Source organism: Lampetra planeri, chromosome 28, assembly GCF_965212315.1.
Source record: "Lampetra planeri chromosome 28, kcLamPlan1.2.h2, whole genome shotgun sequence".
Taxonomy (NCBI): Eukaryota; Metazoa; Chordata; class Hyperoartia; order Petromyzontiformes; family Petromyzontidae; genus Lampetra; species Lampetra planeri.
Genome location: NC_136134.1, coordinates 5,644,490 through 5,670,054, shown reverse-complemented (window position 1 = coordinate 5,670,054; position 25,565 = coordinate 5,644,490). Strand labels below are relative to the sequence as shown.

Here is a 25,565-nt window from a genome sequence, read left to right as displayed (position 1 = left end):
TGTTGCACTGTTCATGCCAACATTTACGCGTAAACGGTGTGTAAATGTAGTTTTAATTTATTATCTTTTACATGTTCATTGTAGTTTTTTTTTAAACGTTTATATAACACGGTAGAAGGATGTTAACTCATTCGATAATTACCTAGGATGGTTATGCACGTAACTTATTATTACGTTATAAATACAAATAAAAGTGAACTGTTGTAGGCTTTGGAAATCACTTACTCTAATCACGAATAGGGATGTCCCTGTGTCACCCAGCATATGTTAAGAAGCGAACTGATCAATCTTCCATTCCTCTCCCATGGCTAAACGTGTAGGTGGGGCTCAAATAGAATGCTCACTTGTACCTGTGTTCTGAGTCACGGCTCTGGCTCAAAGCCATGCTTAACTTGAGCCAACTCAGAGCACTGTCACAGCCATGCTCAGCATTTTTATGATCCGAGCCTGAGCCAAGGCTTGGAAACAACCGAGCGGCCTAAGCCTAAGTTGAGCAGTTGACCCAAGCAAGAGAGCAAAGCTGCGATGATGTATACACTCCTTGACGTTCAAAGCCATGTACAGCAATACATACACAGTAAAATTTCGATTTAAAGCTTTCGTGACTGCAGGGATTCATCTTCTTGGTTCTTTCGGTAAAGTCACGTAGAAGGGAAATAATAAAATAATACAAATTAAACATAATACACAGTAGTTTACGTGCGAACTTGGGATACAGCTTCACTCGATTATATCCGAAGAGAAACATGTACCCAATTCCTAAACTCGTAACTACGTGGTTGCACGACTATAACCAGCTCCAGTGAGTGCCACCTCCTTTGCCTCTCAATCCGAAAGAAGATCCTCCGCTTGCAACTACAAAGAAAGATGTATTGTCCTTGCCAATCCCACCACTCTCACATGCATAGGAGGAGGTTGGGAGGCGAGCCAACTAGGGTTTATCCAGAAGATATCCCTCAGTGATAACTGTAGGTGCTGCCATGCTCATACAAAAATGTATTTGTTCTTGGATTGTAATGGGCATGCTATTTGGGCAGTAATCATGAATTGCATTTCAGCCTACTAACTTTAAAATCGTAGAATTGTTCCCAGGTTTTTTTGACTGAATGCTGTTTTTGTGTAATATAAAATGCAGTGTTTGTTACTAAGGTGCACTTTTGCAAGTGTACATATGATGACATTTGAAATTATGTTGAAGATTTGTTTTAGGTTCTCAGCCAGTAGTTCTGGATTTAACATATTTGTATAAAACTGTCTTATTGTTAGTATTAGCACTAGACACTTGATAATTTTACCATCTGTTTATACCTATGCGAGTATATTGAAATATCACGACTGACACTGTATGGTATTTTTTTTACATTAAAAATACAATGTGAACTTTATATGACTGTGTGCAAGTATTTATGTATCTGTCTTGGGGGGAATACAATAGCATAGTCATTATAAAAGACTAACAATGCGACTCCACTGTGGTTGAGGAAAGAAACGTGTTCCAAAAATGACGTATGGTGAACTTCTCTCGTATCGTACGGAGCCAACCGTGCTAATACAGTGGTACCTTGGTATACATCGTTAATTCGTTCCAGAAGGTAGGAGGACTTATACCGAAAATGACGTATACCAAACATTTTTCCCATAAATAAAGGGAAAGGAAATAATCAGTTCCAGAGTATAAGAAATGATATTTTATATGGCATATTATACATTAATGGGGTTGTATAAATAATTGAGACTACTTATTACTAAAATGCATACATAAGTTAAAATAAATGCTTAAATAAATTAAAATTTTATTTTAAAAAATTAACGTCACTTTACCCTGCTGAGAGGAGTTGATAGCCTACGAGGATGGTGGTGAGGAAGGGGAGGAGTTGTGAACGTGGTCTACGCGGTGACTCATCCCGACCCATGCAAGTTCTAGCAAGCGCCTCGTATCCCAAGCAAGACGTCGTATCCCAAGCAAGCGTGTCGTATCCCAAGCAAGACGTATCCCAAGACATTTTTTTCTCGTTAAAACACGACGTATACCAAATTCGACGTATTTCAAAGCGGTCGTATACCGAGGTATGGGTTATATCGCGTTATTTATAAATGTGTCGTAACCCTCCACCACCCGACACGGCCAATGAGCAAAAAAGTGTCAGTTTGACAAAAGACAAATAGTTCACTACTTTAGCCCACCGGTGTGTTGAAGAGTGAATAGACATTTACAGTTTTTGAGTACGACGTTTCGCTGGTGATTACATCCAGCATCATCGGGCAATTCGCCAGAATACTTGTCGGGTGGTGGAGGGTTACGACACATTTATAAATAACGCGATCTAACCCAAAAACGTTGATTATGAATAATATTGGTCGCGAAAGCCTACGTGTTAAAACTGAAGTGTTTAAAATAGCCGACGGGCGCTTGCAAATCCACTGCTAACAACTAGGAAGTGCAAACCTGACAAGGTACATTCAGTACGAATCAAACAGTACAGAGAATACAAACAGTACACACTAAACCAGCAGTACTGGCAGTACAAAGTGAACCAGCAGTACAGTAGATACAGTGCACACTAAACCAGCAGTACTGGCAGGACAAAGCGAACCAACTACAGTGGATACAGTACACACTAAACCAGCAGTACTGGCAGTACAAAGTGAACCAATTACAGTGGATACAGTGCACACTAAACCAGCAGTACTGGCAGGACAAAGCGAACCAACTACAGTGGATACAGTACACACTAAACCAGCAGTACTGGCAGTACAAAGTGAACCATCAGAACAGTAGATGCAGTACACACTACCAGCAGTACTGGCTGTATACACGAGACGCACAGTACACGGGCAGTACAAAGTAGACCGACAGTACAGACTGTATTAACAGTACATGCAATACAGAGACTAACAGTAGACTATATACATAACAATAAGATTATGAACACTACAGGCAGTACACACACAGCAGACCAACAACAACAACCACCGCCGTTCGCCACTAAGTGGCGGTGACGTCACCACGACGCTTGTGCCAGGCTAGGTGCACGTTAAGGCCACGTGGAGTGTCGAACGCCCGCTGGCAGGTCACGGGGCAGACCCAGCAGGTGCCACGGGTCGACTGACTGAGATGACCGAGATGACTGGCTGATGCACCACCTGTGCCCCCGACTGTGCCAACTTGCTGTGCTTTAGCCACCCGGCGCTCCGCTCGCTATTGTGAGCGTCGCTCCTCCGCCCTCCGTTGTTGTTGGAGGGCGACTGCCTCCAACTGCCCAGTAGCGTCCTTCACGAGCCTCCTCCACAGAGGCCGATCTTGACACCGCTGGTACCAGTCATCGGCAAGTCCACTCAGCTCCACGTCCTCCTGTAACACATCACTCCATCTCTTCCCTAGCCCGTGCCACCTCCGTTTAGCCCCCTCGATCCGGCCGAACAAAAGCTGTTTTGGCATGCGGTGGCTGGGCATGCGGGCTACATGACCCAGCCAACGCAGCCTTGCCTGCCGGAGAAGCTCACCGATGGGACTTTGCCCAGATCTTTCAAGGATTTGTGAGCTCCTCACACAATCCAGCCTGGTTAAACCCAGGATGGATCGTAGGCAGGCCAGCCTAAATGTTTCCAACCAGTGAAGATGCTCCATTAGGGGGGTCCACGTTTCGCAAGCGTAGAGAAGGGAAGGAATGACTGTGGCCGAGAAGACCTGAAGCTTGCACACAGCGTTACGCAACCGATGAAAAGATAATGCCGCTCGACTGATTCGGAGTGAGATCTCTGCTGTTAGACTGGAGCCGGTCATAAGCACACTGCCCAGGTATGGGAAACTCTCCACTCTCTCCACAACTGCCCCATCACCGATTGGGAGTTGTGCGGGTGGAGTGTCCGATGGTACAAAATACCCAGGCAGGTGCTTAGTTTTGTTGGGGCTGATGGTAAGGCCCCACCTCTTAGTGGCACGCTCCAGTCTCAGCAGCGTCTCCAACTCCTCTGAATGAGCAGCCAAATCGTACACACAACACACCTACACAGTACAAGAATCGATTATTTGAATCGATTCCGAACGTGACGACTGTCGACCGCGATTCAATTCGCGCATGCGCACTTAGGCCCCTGGTGCGGCTCGCCGTCTTCCTGTGTTCGCCTCTCTCGCGCCCTTTGACGCTGCCGCTAAGCTCACATCATCGTTGTTATTGTGTTATTATTGTACTCGTCGGCGTCGTTACGGGGTCGTGATTGATATCGGTTAAAACCGCAAGTCATGACGGAGACATCCAAGTTGGCTCGGCAGCTCATCGTGCCTAACTTCGACCCTCAGGAGTGTGAGTGAGCGGCGCTTACGACCCAATTAACAGCGCACGTCAAAGTATTACCAATTGTGGTCACAGTCGTGTTTGTTCTCATTGTCGCAGCCCATCATCATCTGCGCGGGTTCGATGCATTAAAATTAGTACCGCGTGGTGAGAGGATTCGACATTGGCTGCGTTATGCATTGTGGAGAGACTGGTTCCCGTCATGGCAATGTGGAATTTCCACCTATTGGCTCAGATACGCACCGCCAGGTGGACTAGTGCGGGGTTGGTGAAGGTCTGGGAGCATAGAATACAGCACAACACGTGGGGACCGGTGCTGAAACATTAGCCCATGTAGAGGACGTTCTTGCATTAATAACAATAATGTCATTCATTTGTACAGCTTGAATACAAATGCTGCATTCATATTAATATCTGTTTGTGGAGGGCAGGGATGTTGTGGTGTTGCTTTATTAAGAGGACTGCGGTCATCCGCTTGACTGGGACAGCTGTTACTGCACCCGGGATGATTACCCGTCTCGTACGGTCTCTGAAGCACAGCGGATTTGAGCCTGGATAGAGAATGGAGGATTAGCATGTGTTGTAGGCTGTTATGAGGTTCATACTGATAGGAACCTCCTGGTTACACCAGCCCACAGGGGATTATTGTGTCCGTCGTGCAGGGTGGAGCTGGGTGGGGAGGGGCTGGTCACCCCGTGGTGCCCTTATAAAACTCAACGTTTAACCTACTCACGCCGGCTTGTGCCCGCCCTCACAGTCGGGCATATTTGTGGAATACACCACGCCGCCGTTGACCCTGGCCATTGACCGAGCAACCCAACGTTCCTACCAGCTCCCTCCGCAGGAATGTGTTATTCTTGATTCTTCCGGTAAAGTCACGTAGAAGGGAAACAATAAAATAAAAATACAAAACAATAAAAATTAAGCTTTAAATCAAAATTTGGTATAAGGTTATTTTGTGGGCAGCCAAATCCACAGTTGTGGCGTGGGCAGGAAGGAAGGCCCTCTGATCCAATTGTGGATTGAGAACAGGGCTGTGACGGTGCATGTACCGTATTGCAGAATTGTTACCCACGCCAGGTGGAAAGTGCTGTGACATTGGTCTGCATGGGGAGAGACGTTGCAATCTACCATGTCTGCCTATTGAATTAGAGCAGACAGCACGCATGTGTGTGTGTGTCGCTGCTTGGATATCATCAGTAAGGTTAGCTGTACTCAAGTTCCGTTGTCATTCCAGATGTGAAGGCTCTGTCTCAGCAGTCGGACGCTGACCGTGATCTTCAGGAACATCGGCAGAGGATCCAAAACCTTGCGGATGAAACTGCCCTCAATCTGAAGAAAAATGTCTACAAGAATTACCACCAGTTCATTGAGACCGCCAAGGAGATCTCTTGTATCCTCCGTGCAACATTTTTATCCAATCACTTTGGATGTGTATTACATTTAATTTGGTGGGAAGCTAGAGCCCAGGTTTTATTTACAAAAATACTCGGGTTCCTGAAACCTAAAGATTCATTCAGATGCAATTTGCGTTTTCCATAGTGTATATGTATTATATATTATATTATTTAACCAGGTTTACGCAATAAAACCAAAATATGTTATTAAGTAAGCCTGTTTAATACGTAGGCTTTCGCGACCAATATTTATAAGAGTTGTTTTGGGTTAGATCGCATCAATTTAAATGTGTCGTTAAACCCGCCCCCACCCAACAACCAATTAGTTGTACTAGTACAGAACACTGATGTGTTGGAGAGTAAACCCTCCAACAGAGAGTTGGAGAGTAAACCCTCCAACACACCGGTGTGCTGAACTAGTAATGATCTAACCTAAAAAAAACTCTTATGGAAGTAAGCCTATATTGCACAGTTAGCATAGCACACAACTGAATTCGACTGACCATTGTTTTTTCTCAATGTAGTAAATTACGGTAAATTAACTATGGTTTATACCAGCTATGTGGCACTGGTTAGCATTTGACACTCACAATTGGAAAGGTGCACATTTAAATCCCAGTCGGGGGTCGACTGAATTTAAGGGGAATTCAATGAGTGCTAATGTACTGGAAGGCAATGGTGCCTTTCTCCTATTCTGGCATTAATACATTGGCACTCATGTTCAGGCTCTGTTCGGGAGACTGGTACCACACATAGCAAGTCGCCCTGGAACACAAATAAAAATTACGATTTGCCCATTGATCACGGAGACATTTAATATTTTCCGATGACTGATTTTTTACGAATTCGTTTTTGTTTGATGGATGCATGTCCACGGTGTGTTAACCTCAACATATGCGCAGACCTGGAGAGTGAGATGTACCAGCTCAGCCACATCCTGACAGAGCAGAAGACCATTATGGAGAGCATCACACAGCTCCTGCTATCCACCGATAAGGGTGAGCACATTCAGGGCTGCATTCCAGGACCCGTACACCACACTGCATTTAGCATTAAGGTTCTTACGGATTTTATCGTGAAAAAGCATCTGGGACCATCAATAACCATTGGTAATTATTGTCATTATCCAGATCGGTCGAGGTGTAAAGTGCATCATTTGAAATTGGCATGATATATGTGACGGTATACCACGCCGGCATTTCTCAGAATGGTTCCTATACTATGTTTTTTTCTGCCGAGAGGAAACGGCAGTTAACATGGGCTGCAGGATAAGTAGGTTTTATACTGGAATTTCCAAATGTACATCTCAACCAGTGGATAATTGCCTGTTGTCTAGCAACTCATCGAATGGTGGGTCATGCGGTGTATGCAAGGTGCATTTTGCCAATCCACTGCCAGATGAAGGCCTCCCCACGCCGTATAGTTTGCGGAGGTTGTTTGACCGTATACTTGAGCATAGTAGAGTCCAACAATAGCTTTTCTGCACTTCTGCCAATATAACCCCACAGCAACCTATAGAACCTGTTTTATCCATGGTTGTCGCTCATCCAAGCACTTGGCAGAATCGGCGTAGCTTCCAAAATTTGAGGTTGGGTTGCACACTTGCAGGCAATGTGCTGCAACACCGACACTTTTAGAAATGGAACCTGTGTGAGACACCAAACTACATGCCAACGAGAGGTGCCTCTAGCAGCATGCAGTACAGAAAGTAGTTTTCTGACCTGGATCCTCATTTTACAGAGGAAGCAGCCAAAGAGAAGCCGACTGCTTTTCCCAAAGAGACTGAGGAGGTGAAACAAAGGACCCTTACCACCCTTCTGGAGAAGGTTGAGGGTTGTAAGGTATGTCCACTTTTCAATGCTTTTCTTCCACATTAAAACTTATATTGTCATTTTATATAATAAACGGAGAATTTGGAGTTGTTTAATGGAAAAATGTTTGGCTATTTAATCTGCAATTCTGAGATCATCGATTTGAACTTTGCGTATAACAATGTAATATTGATGTAAGTGATGAGATTATCTTTTTAAGATCTTGTTTTCGGTGTCTGCATAAGCCCTGATGAATCACACGGGATTATTTTTAGCTGATTTGGTCTTTTTCAAGTGAATTTAGAATTTTTATTTCAGTTGTGCATTCATGATAATTTTACGAGAGAACGGTCTGTCTGCAACACTCCTCATTACTCCAATGTTAGAGAATGACCCTCTGAAAGGTGACATCACTAGACAAGTCGTGGTTAAATCGTTTAACCGCTAGGTGGTGCCAGATGAAACGTTCCACAGACACCCTGAAACAGAATCTGCAAAGGGCTAACATCCCTGACTGAAATTCGAGCAGCGCATGGTACTGCGATATAATTGTCGGCTCGCAGGATTTAGAAAAAAAATGGTATTGTGTAGTTGGAGATGGGGTTCGAAAAATGAAAACTTGCATTCAAATCAGTGCTACTGGGCAAGTAGCTCTGCATTCAATGTAGCCAGCACTGTGCTCCCGCATTGGTCTGTGGAGCCACATGAAGACCCAGCAGAGAAACTGACGATTGTCAACATTATTAATAATCCAGAGGGACGGGAGAAAGAAGTGGTGTACCTCTCAGCTTACTTTGCTGTTATTTTCATGTATTTTATCAATTACATTCCAGTGAAAACCAGACCAAACATAAGATTGATCTTTGAATAGAATCACAACCTATCATTTTGAAAATTCATTGCATTTCTGGGATTTTAGATGCTTACATTAATAATTATCTTTCTCTGTCACTGCAGCAAAACTGTTACAATGGTACAGTAGTGTAATGATGAACATTCTTATTTTATTTTACCAGGTAAGGGCCACTGAGCTATATAGCTCTTTTTCAGATGCGACCTGGCCACAAATCATAGCTCAACGAAGTGGCTTATCACATGGAAATGTATAGCAGCCAAATACCACACCTAATAACCATTCCTGTTCGTGTGCAACACAGGACATCATGGAGACGCCCGGCCGGTACCTGGTGTACAACGGGGACCTGGTGGAGTACGACGCCGAGACCATGAGCCAGATCCAGAGGGTGCACGCATTCCTCATGAACGACTGCCTCCTCATCGCCACATGGCTGCCCAACAGGTTGCACTGCCAACACAATGCACGCATCGCAATACATTGTGGGTCTTGTTTAAATGAGGGCCTCCCTACATTGTGGCAGATCATGGGAGTTATTTGACCACGACGATCAGTGCGGGTTAATAAAGGCAAGGAGCACTGGCCACTATTGCCAACTGATTTATCACCACAGCAGTCTTTAATGCCTGTAATGCACGTGTCAATTACAGGAAACCTTCACAGAAGGCTGAATATAGGGCCTATTTTACGTCTTGTTAAAATAGCTGAAACACATGGCCTTTGCGATTTATATCGTTAATAGATTTTGGCCCGAGGATATGACGAAAGAGAATATTTCGCCAACACGTGGATTGTGACCTGGGTTTTGTTGTAGTGAATCAAACTCATTGTGTGCACTCTTTTTTGAAATCCCAGGCGTGGTGCTGTCCGCTACCGCTACCACTCCCTCTACCAGCTTGGAGACCTGGCCATCATCAACGTCAAGGATAATGGACGTAAGCCCTTCCCAAAGCCACACTAGGCTCATTCACTCATACAGTCAATTCTTGATAAGCCAGGATAATGACCATCGAAGAGTGAAGAACAGAGAATAATTAAACCAGCATGCATGCAGATAATTTTATTCACAAGCACAGTTGATTTGCAACCAACATCATCCATGTGTAAGCGAGAGTTGACTAAACTTGAGTCATGCATTTAATATGCACCATTTCTTGGGATTCATTGTGAATTCTGACATTGCATTTTACTGCAACTAGTTTTGTTGACAATATGTTCAATTAACATTTTTGTTAACAAGGAAAGAATTTTGACATTCAGAAGAACAATTTTTTTTATTTTAACATAGGATGAAACAATAATATCACTGGCTAAAAATGCGTGTAATTTTCAGAGCAAAGATGGGAAATACAACGACTTAACATTGTGGTTTGCAGTGGCCTTGCAGATAAGACGTACACGCCCATGCCTATTATAACTCACATTGTTCTCCGTCACATTAGAGGAAACGTCAATACAAAGTTGATGGTGTTTTCAGAATAAGTTGATGTTGATACTGACAGAACAGATTTTAATTCATATATTTTATAATTAATGCATAACTGAGCTCTTGTGTTCTTGTAAGAGAGCCTAATTCAGTTACTATTCCACCCCTGTGTAGCCATGAAGGACATGTTCAAGGTGATGAAATACCCGGATTGCCGCATATTTCAAGCAGAAAACATCAAAATAAAGGTGGATTGTTGTTCAACACTGTACAAGTATCAGTGGTGCATGTGTAGTGCCCTAGATGGGCCACGCTTACCCGCAGTGGTAGACGAGGTCCATCTGCAAGGGTGCCCCGTACTGCCAAGGGGGGGGCTGCGGGGGATCTACGATCCCACGCAACGCCTCCCCTCGATGGGCAAAGGGGTATAAAAGGGGACCTCCCCAGACGATCGGTACCAGTCGCAGCTCAAGACCCAAGACCAGCCAGCTTAGGACCCTGGACCCCCTTGCCCCGCTTGTCCTTGTAAGGGCCGGGACGCTGTGCGGGCCAGTGGTGGGACTCTGGGACTCCCGGCTCTACGTCCTTGTAAGGGCGAGTTCCGTGGAAGCCAGAGTCTAGACCCGCACCTTGGCTGGGTCGGGTCAGGTAGCCTCCCCGAGGGTAATTGTAGCCGGAGGACCGGAGAGCGTAGCCAGAGTAGGCTGTGTCCCTAGGCTGTAACAGAGTATCAGGACTGTTGGAGTGTGGTATTGTAATAAAGAAGTTACCTCTACAAGTGTCTCCGGAACCCATTACACATGGTATAAGATAGTGTGCATTTATAATCTTGCCCAAGATGCATCACACATCATTACAGCAAGCTGCACGGCATGTTGTCTAAGGTGTAACTGTTTTCTTTTAAAAAGGGTGACCCATAATTTAGCTGAAACAAAGACGCCATGTGTCTCCGAAAACAGTGGCAGTGGAATAATATTGCTTGCCATCATTTGTAAGGCTTAATTCAGTTGAAACCTCCCAGACAGTCTAATGATAACTAATGCTGAGCCTGCATGTGATAGCCAGAGAAAACGATTATCTGCAAATACATTTGTGCATTCCAGACGGCCCAGCGTACGTATTGTGATGTTGTGTTTGTCTCTTACGTCTTCCGCAGAAAGAGTGGCTGGATATCCTCGACGAGACCAAGAAGAGCAAAGCTGCCAGTGACAAGCTGAAAAAGGAGGAGGAGAGGCCCATGTCTCCAAAAACCCCTGACTCGCCAGCGAATCGTACGTGTCTCGCCTCCCGGCAATATTCCGTTCCACGCACGTTGCCGAAAGCCTCCCCGTGTTTTTTAGACGTGTTGTAATTTGAACGTGTCCGTGTTTATGCGTGTAACTATGGGACCGTGTCATGCCCTTGTTTATCATTGCGTGCAAGTGAACAAATTATTTGGTGATGTTGCTTTGACAGCGGTGCACCAGCAAAATTAACGACAAAATCAACACATTAGTCAGTAATACTGCCATAAAAAGAAACAATGGATGACCTTATGGGCAATGGCTCTTTTCACAGTTATGTGCTACCAAGAAGGACCTTTGCTCGAAGCATTGCCTATTATACATTTTTACTTTCAAGGCAGTCTTATTAACAATTGTTTTGAGTATTTGTTTTGTGTAAATGTAGCTTGGCATGTATATTACTGTATTGGTGTGTGGCTGTGCATTTGTGTCACTGCACTCCTGCGCTTGTGTTAATGCCACAGATATAATAATACAATTGTATGAGCAGGGTTCACCATTACAACTCTATGTTGGTCTTACAGAAAGGTTATAAATATACAGACAGCTAATTATAACTTCAGAAGATAATAATAGAGCATAACAAGAAAGCATAGAAGATGCTGTCAGGGGAAGGGGGTAGATGCGGGTGATAAACGTGCAGGATGGACAAGGGCAGGTTACCGAGGCATGCATTGGAGTGGGCACCCAGAAGTTGGTAAACAAGGGGACAACTTACAGCCAAATAATGGCAATGTTGAGTGAGTAAGAATGTTCATTGAAGGTTGAATCAACTTTTTGACAAAGTGAAGACCTAAAGCCAGATCCTGGGATACTGTAAGAGCAGAGTGTTAATGCTATCCCATTAACACAAAACATTAATCAGCAATGAGGTGTGGTACCATCGGTATCATTGGCCATAACGACCTCTATGTTGACCTTGAGAGTGAGTCGCTAAGTTTATATTCCTGGCTACTGTCTTGTGTGACTGACCATGCGTGTGTGTGTTGTGTTCCCTCTCCATTATTTCACCACACACAATTTCCTCCAGCTTTCGAGGTTGACGAGCCGGCGGAGAGTCCAACGCAGGAGGAGGCAGTGAACCTATCTCTTGAGTGGATTCAGGAGCTGCCTGAAGACCTGGACGTGTGCATCGCCCAGCGTGACTTTGAAGGGGCGGTCGACCTCCTGGATAAACGTGAGTCGCACTTAGCCGGGAACCATCAACGCAAGCCTTTCCTGCGAGACGTAAAGGCACTGCATTGGCAATGGTGCTCAAGCATATGTCGAAAAAGTTGGTAGGCCAGTTTATTGAGACTCTCAATTTTATGAGGGATTCGACTGAAACGCAGTCAAATCGCCACAGTGGTGAGATGTTAACTACCTCACCTGTTATACAGGAGGTTGTGGATTAAGGTTGAACCCGACCTTTTAACCCCTGTATATTTGGAGTTTGCATGTTCTCCCCGTGGTCCCGTGGATTTTTCTCCAGGTCCTCCGGTTTTTCTCTCCACATTTAGAAACATGCGAGTCAAGTATTTGGCTGCGATACATTTCCACGTGATAAGCCACTTCGTTGGGCTATCATTTGTGGCCAGGTTGCTTCTGAAAAAGAGTTACATTACTCAGCGGCCCTAATCTGGTTACATAAAAATAGTTTTCGTTTACTTTGGTGTGCAACATTAGGAAAGTGAGCTAATACATTCAGTCTCGGTTCTGTGTTTTTCAAAGTGCATCCAGCAGCAGCCCAAACATTATCTGTTTGTGATTTAATCTAACTTTACTTGGAATTGAGTACAACAGATGCTATTAGTGTCGTGTTTGTGATACGTGAACACCATGCAACTTGTGTATACTATGCAATTTGAGGAAATGTCTTGCGATGCCTTCCTGTAATTGTTTCATTATATCCAAAGTGGGCACAGGCATGTTGCTATTGCCAAATATTTTGTTGTAAATGCAATGAATGTGAGCTTGGTGGTGTTCGCCTACACGTGTACTAAACCTACATGAGAGAATACAGAGCCCTACTATTAATTGTCATTTGTATTCTTATTCCCTGCAGTTAAAGCGTATTTGAAAGACAAGCCCACCACTCTGCCTGTAAAACAGCTCAGGTGAGTGTGACATTCTCGTTGCCAAGGCAACGCAATTGGCTGCATTGACTTGCGGCCAAATATTTCTGCAAATTGTTGTGATGCAAGCATTCCATAGATGTACCCAGCAGATCAAAGGGTGGTTGTGTGCAACAGATAAAGTGTAAGTCACATGTTGGAAAAGCCCGGCAGAAGCACTTAGTTTTGGAAGTTAGTTGACAAACCACGCATCAATGTTTAAATAGCCGCCATCCAACATATAAATTGCTGACTAAATAGATACAGTAAAACCTTGGATTGCGAGCATAATTCGTTCCGGAAACGTGTTTGTAATCCAAAGCACTCGTATATCAGTTGTGATCACGTGACGCTCAGAAGACAAAGCGTACACACGTACTACTCGTATTGCAAACCTCGCTCGTTTATCAAATTAATATTTATTTAAAAAAATTGCTTGTCTTGCAAAACACTCGCAGACCAAGTTACTTGCAATCCAAGGTTTTTCTGTATATAAATAAGCTAATATTTTCAGTAAATGTGAATAGTTATCGTGTAATGTGCTCTATAACTGTTTGCTATTAGTATCGGAAAGTATGATGGTTCTCCTGAGATCTTTAAGGTCCTTTGCCAATCCACTGCTGAATGAATGCTGCATAACATGGTGTTGATCGCAGGGTTTTTTATCCAGGGGTATTCGTCCAGAATTGTTTGGGATATTCCTAGCCACTAATGTTAACTGTGGCCGAGAATCAAACTCAGGTCGCTGAGATCATAATGCAGTCCACTAACCACTGTGCCATCATTGCTTCCCAGGAAGACATGAAGCCGGGCACGATGCGAACTCTACCACCTCAGCCTGCGCCTCTCTTTTTTGTTAAAGGGTCCTCTCTAACAACACTTGCCCCTAGATTATGTACAGGATAACGATGGGTCTAGAGTCTAAACTCATTGTGTGTGTGTTGTGCACGATTTAGGGCGAAGGTTGAGGAGCGGGTGAAACAGCTGACAGACGTGCTGGTGTTTGAACTGTCGCCCGACCGATCACTGAGGGGTGGCCCGAGGGCAACACGGCGCGCTGTCTGCCAGCTCATCCGCCTCGGCCAGTCAACTAAGGTCTCTGCCATTATGTCCCGCAGTTCACTTGCGCTATTCCATGCCACGAGGCAAAGACATTCCCATTTGGAATGCCACACCGAGCAGTGCACCACCTTGTGTCGGGGAATGATCACGGCAGATTTCTCAGCAACTTATAAAGTCGCTCGAATATTTTCCTATATCCTCACTCAGGGTATGCCTTTCATATATACTCTGCAAAGAGTATTTTTTCACGTGTAAATTAAACTTAAACATAAATGTTCAGATGTGTATTTGGACAAATGAACAAAAAATGTATTATAGTTTATCGTGCAGTTTTTTTATGACTGGGCTGAGACAATCTACTTTTCTACACGTGAGAAACGAGTTTCATCAAGGGTGGCTGGCTGCATTCTAACCCAGGATCTCAGCAGTGGTGAGCGGGTGGCTCAAACCCTTTGAGCCACCCGCTCACCTCTACAAGTCCTCGTAACAAACACCACCCCTGCGTCGTATTTGTCGTAAAAAAAAAGTATTTTCTTTCCCCCCGGGGCCGCAGGCGTGCGAGCTCTTCCTAAAGAACCGCGAGGCTGCGGTGCACACGGCGACGCGGCAGCTGCGCATCGAGGGCTCCACACTGCTCTACATCAACAAGCTCTGTAACGTGTTCTTCACCAGCCTGCTGGACACGGCCCGCGAGTTCGAGCGGGATTTCGCTGCCGACTCTGGCTGCTACTCGTGTACGGCCACCACGTCGGCTGCCGCACCCGGTTTCCGCCGGCTGCCTCCCCCCCCACCCCCCCATTTCTCTCCTGCTGGGTTCCGCTCTGAGTTTTAAACCTTTCTCTAAGTGCCTCCCGTTTTTTTCATTCTGTCGTCATGAAAGAGTGTTGTCAATGTTGGAAGCGAGTTTGTCTTTTTGTTTGTTTGGAACCAAGAGGGGCACTGTCGCAGTGGTTGGTGAAATGCTCTACAAAACCCACTTCCCCGTGTTTGAGTCCACAAATATACAGCATCATGGGACCTCCTTTGCCAGGACCAAAATACAAGAATAGGTTTTTCCCCTTTTTTCTGGCAACAAAACTGAAACCTCTTTTACAAGGAATCATGTCTACATTAACCACAATACTTGTGGTCAGAATGCAAAAAAAACACACTCTGATAGTATATGCATTGTCCTTGAAACTGATTGGTCCACACCAGAGACAGCTTTCTTTTCAGCCTCGTCTCAAACGGTGTGAGACCACAAAATGGGTGGTGTTGTATTGTTTGTGGCAAAGGGTTTTGCTCTCTCTAATCTTCAAAAGGTCTGCATTACAAAAACACTAAATTAAATATGCAAAGCTAGTGATACTCCATTTGTCATTTTAGTATGTTTTTTTTCTTAAACCTAATTATTGTTGAAAGGTGCTGAGTGTCTAAGCTGAAAAACAAATGTAATTTTTTCGTTTCAGCTTTTGTGGTGTGGTCACGCTCTGCGATGAAGATGTTCGCTGGGGCGTTCTGCAAACAGGTGTTTGACAGCAAGGAGAGCCTCTCCACTGTAGCTGAGTGCGTGGCCGTGGCTAAGAGGCATTGCGAAAAGGTACGGAGAATAACGATGTTTCTAGAGATGCTCTCAGTGGCACAAAGGGCTGAGAATCTTGGATTGAAACCAGATAGCCACCTAAGAAACCCCTCCAGAGTTTGATTGCCTTGAAATCGATGCTACTGAAATTATGCACTCCCAGAAGGCTGTGTGGCTGTTGGGTTGTGAAAAAAATACTTTAATTTTTTTCTCTGGAGACGCTGATGTGTAAAGGAAACATTGTACGTTTAGTTATTTTGTTATGATTAAACCAAGTTCCCAAGTATTGAGAGTTTAAGGTATCAGCCAGAGTTACCGCAATATGGTCATACTCTACACTATACAAGATAATACTGGTAGGAACCTCCTGGTTACACCAGCCCACAGGGGATTATTGTGTCCGTCCGTTGCGCATCCAAAAATGGGAGGGGTGGGGCTGGGTGGAGAGGGGAGGGTGGGAGGGGCTGGGTGGGGAGGGTGGGGAGGGGTGCGGCTGGGTGGGGTGGGGAGGGGAGGGGCTGGTCACCCCGTGGTGCCCTTATAAAACTCAATGTTTAACCTACTCACGCCGGCTTGTGCCCGCCCTCAGTCGGCCATATTTGCGGAATACACTACGCCGCCGTTGACCCTGGCCATTGACCGAGCAACCCAACGTTCCTACCAGCTCCCTCCGCAGGAATGTGTTGTCCACGATAATCATATTGTTCGTTTGAAAAAATATCACTATAAAGCACTCATTGTTTTCTTATTTCCTGACCAATTATTTGTACAAGTGCAATAATTAAAATAAATATCTATCGCCAATTACATTATGCATCGCAAAATGTCTTCTGGAGTAAATGACGTCATAATGGTTATTATAACCTGATAATTTAATTATTAATTCAGCACATTCCTCCTGTAAAAAGCACAAATTTAATTGAACACATGCGTTGTTGCGTGCGTTCCCTGTGGCGTGCAGCTCAGTGAGATTGGGCTGGATCTCACCTTCACACTGCAGTCTCTACTGTTCAAGGACATGAAGGCTGCCCTTCAAAGCTACAAGGACATCATCATTGAGGCGACCAAGCACCGAAACTCTGTAAGGGGATTGCTGTGCGCCACTCTCTCAGCTTGCGTTGATTCTGCATCTCGGATAACAGCAAAATAAAATTGTCTTCCTGAACAATAATTGGTTTTGTTGGTACCTCCAGCCGAATGTATGTATGTTGAACTTTTTTTGCATCTTATGTAGCCAACTGCAGGGGAAGGATAACAAACTAAACAAAGAAAGCAGTTCTAGAGAAATTAATTTTCAATACAGTGGCCTAATATTGGAAGGAAGAGCGTTCCAGATGGCCGCAGAAGCGCATATAAAAGTGTGCGATGCAGTGACCGCAAATATCAAAACACACCTATGGAATTTAGCATCATTAATTATGCAATTGTTTCCATTGTAACATGTGTTTGGTAGATATTTTTGGCTGCATTTTAAATCGTTCACCTAATCACCTGTTTTTCAAACAGTATTAAAATGTATTTGTAGAAAATTGGCTATTGGTTGTGATTTAGTTTATTCATTTTCTACACTGGGAGATCACACATTGTCTCATTGATTGTTCCACCACCGTCAACAAATTGTGCATTTTATCAATAAAAACATCCAATGTACTTTATTTCATATTTAGATTCTTGGTTATTTCAAATTTGTGTACATTTAGTTTAATGGTTTTACTCTGCAAGTACTCATGTATTATTTCACGATTAATATATTTTTTTGTAGTCCGTATTTCCAATATTGATTTGACCCATTGTCAAATAATTCATAACATACGTCTCATTGTGCTTGCCATTACAGGCAGCCCTTTTGAAAACGAATGTTTCCCGATTGCCTCTAGCACTGTAAGGAAGTACGGTAATTGAAAACAATCGATGATGGCTGATTTAGATTTTATCCTAACATTCCAAATTAACCTCTAATTACTCAACCATATCTGGCTGAAAACTTGCCTGGGCAGAATATCTCTGTGATAAAATTAGAAGAGCCACACAGCCCATACGACAAAAATGGTCTTTACGTGCAACATGTTTACAATGCGTTACATTTCTTTTTTTTTCCCTTTTTCATAGGAGGAAATGTGGAGGCAGATGAACTTGATGACTCCACAAGCCCTGCAGAAACTGAAGGATGAAATGATGTCCAGTGGAATCTCAAACTTCTCCCAGTACACAGGCCAAGACTGCTGGGTCAATCTCAGCTACACTATTGTGGCGTTCACCAAACAGCTGCTGTCCTTCTTGGAGGATGGACTCAAACTCTACATGGCCGAAGTACGGACGCAGTGCAAACGGCGCAGCCACATTGCAGTCGGCACCATTGCACTCGTGTTTAGATGCAATTTATGTATTCCACACAGGCAGCTGTCAGTTTATTTTAGAAATTTTAGGTGTGTATTGGAGCATCAGTTAATCAAATACATTTCTACCTAATCGATCCTATTCTTATGCTCATAATACATCAAATTGAATTTGTAATAATGTAATCATGACTGTCAGCATATCTGAGATGATGAATATTTTTTCCATCTATGTGTATGACTTTATATCTCTCATCTAATGTTTTGGCCAGTTCCACTTGTGTTATCCTCATGTAATGTAAATAAAACATTACATGAGAATAAAACTCCCACAGCAGTGCACAAACCTGTCAGAAAACAACCTCAGATGATGACGTCACCCAACTCTCTAAAACCACTTCAATAGACTTATTTAATCACAATAGTGGCACACCTATGACCTGTAGGGAAGGTTCATCATATTTGTCAGTTAAACTGAAATGGCAATTCTCAGCTGGAATAAGCCAAATTGTGTGAAACACGACATTTTATGATGGGGTTTCTTTTTGTATGCAGTCATTATTTATTGGGTGGGCTGAGACTCGGTATACTTGAGAAACCTGGCTTAGAACATCAACCTTACAACACTCGCTTTGATCATACACAATTGCCCATATTTGAAACCAGTCTCTCAGTAGTATCCGTTTAGTGCTCTATGACATTGCGTTACCCCTCGTCTTGGTTCTTTCGGTAAAGTCACGTAGAAGGGAAGTAATAAAATAATTAAAATAAAACATAATAAAATCATTTTCACGACGTTTCGGCCACAACGCAAGCAGCCGTCTTCAGGTGAAAACCAGGTCTGTCGAGGCGACAGCGTCTGAATGAAACAGCACCATGCTCTTTGAGCCAGCCGGCCACCCCAGGGTTTAACTTTGCAAACCGCCGTCCTCTTTGTGTTGCAGCTGCACATGGTCCTGGTGGATGGTCTGATCGAGATCATCCTGGTGGCTGTGCAGCATGTGGACTACAGCCTGCGCTGCGAGCAGGACCCCGAGAAGAAGAAGTTCATTCGGCACAATGCCTCCTTCCTCCTGGAGACGATCCTACCTCGCATCGAGCACCGTTTTGAGGTGAGCGCTGCGTACGATCGCTCGCGAGGTACGCGCTGGAAAAGTTGAATCTGCTTGTGTTGTGTCAATGCAGTGGCGTGGCTTAGTCCTGTGTACCCCATTCATGTGCTGGCGGACACTTATTTCACTGCAGAAAATGCCTAAATTGGCGTGCAGCAGTTGCGAATATCCATTTTCAGCCCTTTTGTCAATCCACTGCTGGATGAGGGCATCACGAGCCATGCGGGTCGTAGGGGTTATTTTACCGTACGTCACTGTTGGTCAATGCCGGTTGGTAAAGGGCAGCTCGGGACTGATTCAGATATCGCTCAGCACTGATGATAGCCATCGCCAGGTGTCAAACTCGGGTCACTGCTTTCCAAGCGCAGCGCACTAATAATTGTGCCACCCCTTCAGCTGTAACGATGCACTTAAACGTATGTAATATTAACATAAAGGGGTTTACACTAATACATAGCACTCACTGTAGCTTGATATCTGCAGAAGTTCTTGCACAAATTAATCGATAAAGTATGAGTACATTCTCCGTGTCTGAGCTGAAACCGAACCCGGATAGCCTAGCGGTGCTGATCAGCATTTTAATACGTGGAGTTCTAGTTCCATGAAGTGCCAGTAATTGGGGTATCGTTCGTTTTTTGCCAGTCATCCTTGCTCAGCTACTCCTCAAGGGACACACAGGCCGAGTGTGTGTGATAAGTGTGTGCGCGCATCAAGTGTTGATGTGTTGAGTGCATCGTGAAGCAGAACATCTGTTTCATCAAGATTTGTATGCATTGTATTGTCTTTGGATTTGTGTTCCAAGGCGATAAATCAATGAAATGCCGATTTAAACGTTTAAACCCGCAGGTATCCAAGAAAGATGTTCGTGAATTGTCAACAACAAATAACGTTGTCTTTGGATCTTTCGGTAAAGTCATGTAGATAGGTTCAAAGAAAATAACGAAAAACTACGACGTTTCGATTGCAAAACAAGCGGTCGCCTGATGACGATCGCTTGTGTTGCAATCGAAACGTCGTAGTTTTTGGTAATTTTCTTTGAACCTATCTACGTGACTTTACCGAAAGAGCCAAAGAATATGAATTCCTGCAGTCACGAAAGCTTTAAGTCAAGAAATAACGTTTTGGTTATATTTATTGTAACCTGGTGGCATTCATATTCTATATTGCAATGCATCGCGACATTTGGCCATCACAATTGAAAGTTTGTTTTTTAAACATGCATGAAATAATGGTAAACATTTTGAAAATCTGGTTAAATTGTATCAATGATGTTTGAAAAATTATAATCAAAGCTTTCCTCATCTTAATTATTGGAGAAAAACAAATAGTCTGCCATGCCAGGCTGTTTGTGTTATTTTCATTTTTTTCCCCACCACAATTAAACTCTTAATTATGCCATCAGCATCACATCACCAGATAGACATTTCCATGTGGCTGTGGGCCTTATTGTTGTAATCTTGCAAAATGCTTTGAGATTGTAATTATCATGATAAGGCACGATATACAATGCATTTGAATTGAATTATGAAATGGAGTCTCCAGCCAAATCTGGCCTACGGTCGGCTATAACCTAAACTTTTTATTTTACCACGAAAGGCCCACTGAGCTATGTAGCTCTTTTTCAGAAGTGACCTTGGCCACAAATGATAGCACAACGAAGTGGCTTATGTGGACATTTATAGCAGCCAAATACTCCAGAGGCATGTTTCTGAAATGTGAAGAGAAAAACCGGAGGGATCCGTATGTTCCTCCACTGCTGCTTGAAGCTTGCACCCAGGTCAGGCTGCGATAGCCACCGAATCGTTGACGTTGCTCCCCACGACGCACCTCTCCCACCAGGAAGGGGCCAGGAAGCCAGCTCGTCAGCTGGCCGATCTCAGGAAGGATATGACCAAGGCCGGCTCAAAGCCTCGTGTTAACCCAGAGAGCCTCAACTCTCTCGTGTGACCAGTAAGGTGCCGAGGAGTGGTGGTGGTTGCGCGTTGTCCTCACTTTACTGATGTACTCGTTTTCCTGGTGGAGGGAAATCTCGTCTCCGCTGTGCGCTCTTGGTGGCGGGTGCTTTTTCTTTATCATCCAGTGACTGCAAATAATTGTGTACTTGGCGAAACTAACTGACATTGCTGCCGTGATCTTGCAGTCCCAGAATTCCACGTGGGTCATGGGATGTGTTAGAATACGTTTCTTGTGGACAGTTTTGGGAAGGAGGCATATTGCCTGGCTTTTCAGTTGTGTTAATTTATTTGTATTACATTTAACATTTGGGTCATGCCAAGTATAAAGCTACGTTTTAAAATAAAAAAACCAAACCGTTTGAATTTCTGCACCCCCAAACCTTTTCTGACAAAACCTGAACAATAAAATTTACTAAAGCCCCACAAACATCGTATCTGGAGGTTATCGATGCTAAATCCAGATATACAACAATTTTAGGTACCTTTACCAGCGAGTGTGACGCGAAAGACAATAAAAAGCGTCCTCTGCCGGATACTCGTACGTACATATTTGTATGTGTTACTGAGATCAGTGATGGTTTGTACACCTGGTTTTTCTACTGTACCTTTATTCAGCAAAGGCGTTGTTAGCAATGATCATCGTTACAAAAAGAAAATACGGCCATTGAGTATATAAGGAAATTAAGTTAGAGGATTCATGTGTATGAAATATATTAGTGTTAAATAAACAAATACAATGCATTATTGTGTCATTGTAAAATGTGTTGGTCTTTGAATTAACTTTTCAGAATTATTTAAAGGTTCGCTATTTTATTGTGAATCAATGGTTATTATCAACAAAACTTTTAGTGCTTACCGTGTAAGTTGCAAACACTACCAGTGTGCAAGTTTAAACAATGAACTTAATCTGCCGTTACACATTTCCTGCTGTAATTCTGTTATATTATTAATGCTGAAGGCTGTGAGTTGAAATCTTGGTTGGGGGTTTGACTGATCCCATCATCCTGCTGGGATTAATAAAACAATTACCACTTTATAGAAAACTCATCAATGGTTGTCCTATGAATAGACCTGCCCCCCGCCATAGGAATGGGGAATTTACATCACTGATGACGGGCACTCGTGCCTCAGTTCCCATTTGAGCAGAAAATCACTTTGACTTTTGAATTACAACCTATACCTAAGCGCGCAAGAATCCACGAAGCGCAGGAAAAAAAAAAGGAGGTGAAATATTAAATTTGAGTGGCGCGGCGACGGTTGTCCACGCGTTGGCGATGACTGGCAAGCCTCTCAATGAAGAGGGATTTGCTGAGCCGCCCTGTCCACAAACAAGCGGCCGCTTGCGGGGGGACGCGCTGAGTGGCACTCCCCGCACGGACAGCTCGTGCAAAGCCGGGCTTTTACCGCTAACGAGGGCCTTGTTGGTGTCCCCTCTTCACGTCGAGTGTGTTGACACACGCGCTCCAGCGCAGGCAGCCCCCATGATGGCGCTCTCCTCTTAAGGGAGGGGTGGGGGGGGTGATCGTCTCGTTGATACGCTCCCTCTGAAATGTAGCGGACCTATTTTTATTCGGCTTGTGTTCTATTGTAAAGGAGCTTTGATCAAATTGCGATTGAGATTCGGAGAGAGAAAGAAAGAAAAAATAGCGATTGAGTGATTTTCGTGCACCATTTTGTATGAATGTACTTGGATTATTTTAGCTAAATAGGATTACTTTATGTTACATGTATAATTTGTTGACGTGCATTATGCACATGAATACACTTTATACGTATTTATTGATACAGACCTGTCTTGTATTGAATGAATGTTATTTTATTGGACACTCGGACATATTTATAAGATCATGTAGCCAACCCGTTTGACCACCATTGATATATTTACCAGGACTGAGTAATTGTGCCTAATAACATAATAATTGTAACCAATGTTCTTGAATGCCTGGAAGCACTCGTTATGGGTACCAAATAATACAAAATGGGCCGAGGCAATTAAATGTTTTATTTCTGGGACACGATTTTTTCCAGGGGTCTACTTAATTCTGCGACTGGGGTACCAATTAATCCGACATCGGTGCTACTCCGCGATGCCGAAACGCAGCGAGGACGATTGCGCTGAAACCCCGAACGCTCGTACGCACCGTAGTGGTGCATCGTGTACAGCTCGTCGAGATGAGTCGATTGCCGCTTTGCCGACCATCAACAGACTAAAAATGACTGCATCGCGGACATTATGCGAGAGCCAGGGTACTATGGTACCCTGGGGTACCGCCATGAGGTTCAATTGTAGGGTTGTCTCATTGGTAGTATGCTAGTCAGTCTGTCCTCTTGGTGCATATTATATTTACACAATCAAATGTGTATGCAACCAAATGTGTACACAAACGGCAGTGTGTTCCTGACTTCGTTTTTTTGCATGCCTATGTGTCAACTAAATATGAATCTGTTGTATGCAGCAGACATACATCTTACAGGGGTTTGATTCTTTTGGTCAAATTGTAAAGATGTAAAACAGCAAATACATTTTCCAGAAAATGTATTATTTTTCTGTAAATATAATGCCGTTTTAATCTTTAACAAATTGGCCTTTCATCCTAAATTAATTATACTAATACCCTGATTAATTCCGTCAACTAATATATGTCCTCTAATGTTTACTGCGCATGTTTTTGTTTTACTAATACCCACTCATTTTTTTCCATCCAGGTCACTAACACTCACAATTTTCACTCGGACACGTTTTCTTACAGGGCCTGTGCTGAAACTGTAACCCTTTTTTATATTCATGAGACTTATTGTATAAAATCTACGGAAAGTTTTATTTTTGTACTGTAGGGCCAGTTAACTTTTAAGCTGGAGCCAGACCTCACCATTCTCGTAACACTAATGCAAGACAAACACCTGACCATAGTTTTTTTTTTCAGAATCCTCATGAATGTTGCAGAGTCAACAGAGGACTTCTGCGAGGCACTTAACACTGCAGTAATGTTGCTAAATACAATAATGTAAATTTACAGCCCAACATAAATAAACTCCCGGGTGAATACAACAATCGTCACGCCGTGTTCATCACCAGGGCTGTTTGGCCAAACTTCACCACGCTGGTCAGTGCTTGTTTGTGAAGCGAAGGTGTAGGACCAGTTCAGATATCACGCACCACCAATGTTAGCCATGACCGGGAATAGAACTCAGGCCACCGCTCCCTTTATTGGATAACTAAAGTGAGTAATAATTCTGAGTAACAAAAAGTTAGAGAGAAGGGTCTCCTTCATTTTAAATCTAGAAGAGCATTTCATTCCATCAACCATGGTACTTTTGAGACGAATGTTAACCAACAGCGCTTGTTTAAACGAGGCCAAATCCTGGAGCTGTTTAGCCTTCTATGTGTTTCGTCGGCATGATGTGGCGGACGAGACTCGGAGAAATTGCTTCATGATGTAACACTTACTATGTGACTCCATGAGGTCGAAGCCATTCTGCGGTTTGTCTTCAAATAAATTATCTAACAAAATTATTTAAAAAAACAACTCCGATCTTGTAGACAAGTAACGAGGCTGTGCATCCCGGGCTGTCTCGCATGAGTTAGAAGCGTCATTAATGAGAAACTCGTTGTTAAAGCTGCAGTCAGTTACGTCGCTAGGGAACACCTGTAATATCTTAATGACCTAACGTCGTGTATTTTTATTTGGGGTCACTGCAGCGATACCTTTAGAGTGCTTCGGCGGCACATAAACCATGACTTAAAAATTGCTTAGTATTTTCTCAAAACGTTGCTTCTAATGGCAGCCTGGGACACGTGACTTAAGCGTGAATATTCAAGATAACGCTTTTGGTGGAAGTGGGGGAGGTGGTCTTCCTTTAAACAAGTGCTGCTGTGTAAAACATTGGTCTAGAAGGCCAATTTGTTGATGGGCTTGGACGTCTAACGTGTTCTCTCTTGCTTCCTGTCAACAGGAGACAGTGGGACTTCCAGCCAAGCAGCTGCTGGAGCTGCACAAGGAAATGTTGAAGCTCCCGTCCTTCCAGAACGTCAACCCAAGTAGCACAACGTCGGATGTGTGAGGAACTCACCGGCTGATGCCATTAGGTGGTTGAAGGAGCGGTTTGGTTGCTGTAATTCTTAACTCCAGTACATCCTGCCCACTGTTCCAGTTTTCTGCATTTGCTGAGCAACAGTCGTGTAATGTTACCAGAGGTGGGACAAAGTCATTGTTATGCAAGTCCAAGTCGAGTCGCAAGTCATCAAATTCATGACTCGAGTCTGACTCGAGTCCAAGTCACATGACTCGAGTCCACATCTCATAGGTGGGACAAAGTCATTGTTATGCAAGTCCAAGTCGAGTCGCAAGTCATCAAATTCATGACTCGAGTCTGACTC

General features: G+C 43.8%; 1 protein-coding gene across 4 annotated transcripts; it reads left to right on the top strand.

The window, feature by feature from the left end:
- The first annotated feature begins 4,079 nt into the window (after nt 1-4,079).
- On the top strand, nt 4,080-25,381 carry EXOC8 (exocyst complex component 8). 4 transcript variants are annotated; one of them, XM_078607737.1, is made up of 18 exons: nt 4,080-4,304; nt 5,533-5,688; nt 6,595-6,690; nt 7,433-7,533; nt 8,661-8,803; nt 9,215-9,294; nt 9,960-10,033; nt 10,942-11,056; nt 12,099-12,245; nt 13,113-13,164; nt 14,118-14,256; nt 14,777-14,957; nt 15,672-15,802; nt 16,746-16,865; nt 17,894-18,094; nt 19,065-19,232; nt 21,072-21,182; nt 25,142-25,272. In XM_078607737.1, exons 1-17 carry the CDS (start codon nt 4,244-4,246, stop codon nt 21,177-21,179), a joined length of 2,073 nt encoding a protein of 690 aa, XP_078463863.1. In that variant the 5' UTR covers nt 4,080-4,243; the 3' UTR covers nt 21,180-21,182; nt 25,142-25,272. The 4 variants fall into 4 exon arrangements, with proteins under 4 accessions (XP_078463863.1, XP_078463864.1, XP_078463865.1 ...); XM_078607738.1 differs by having other exon boundaries at nt 21,072-21,187; nt 25,142-25,263; XM_078607739.1 differs by lacking the exon at nt 21,072-21,182 and having other exon boundaries at nt 25,142-25,381.
- Nucleotides 25,382-25,565: the final 184 nt, after the last annotated feature.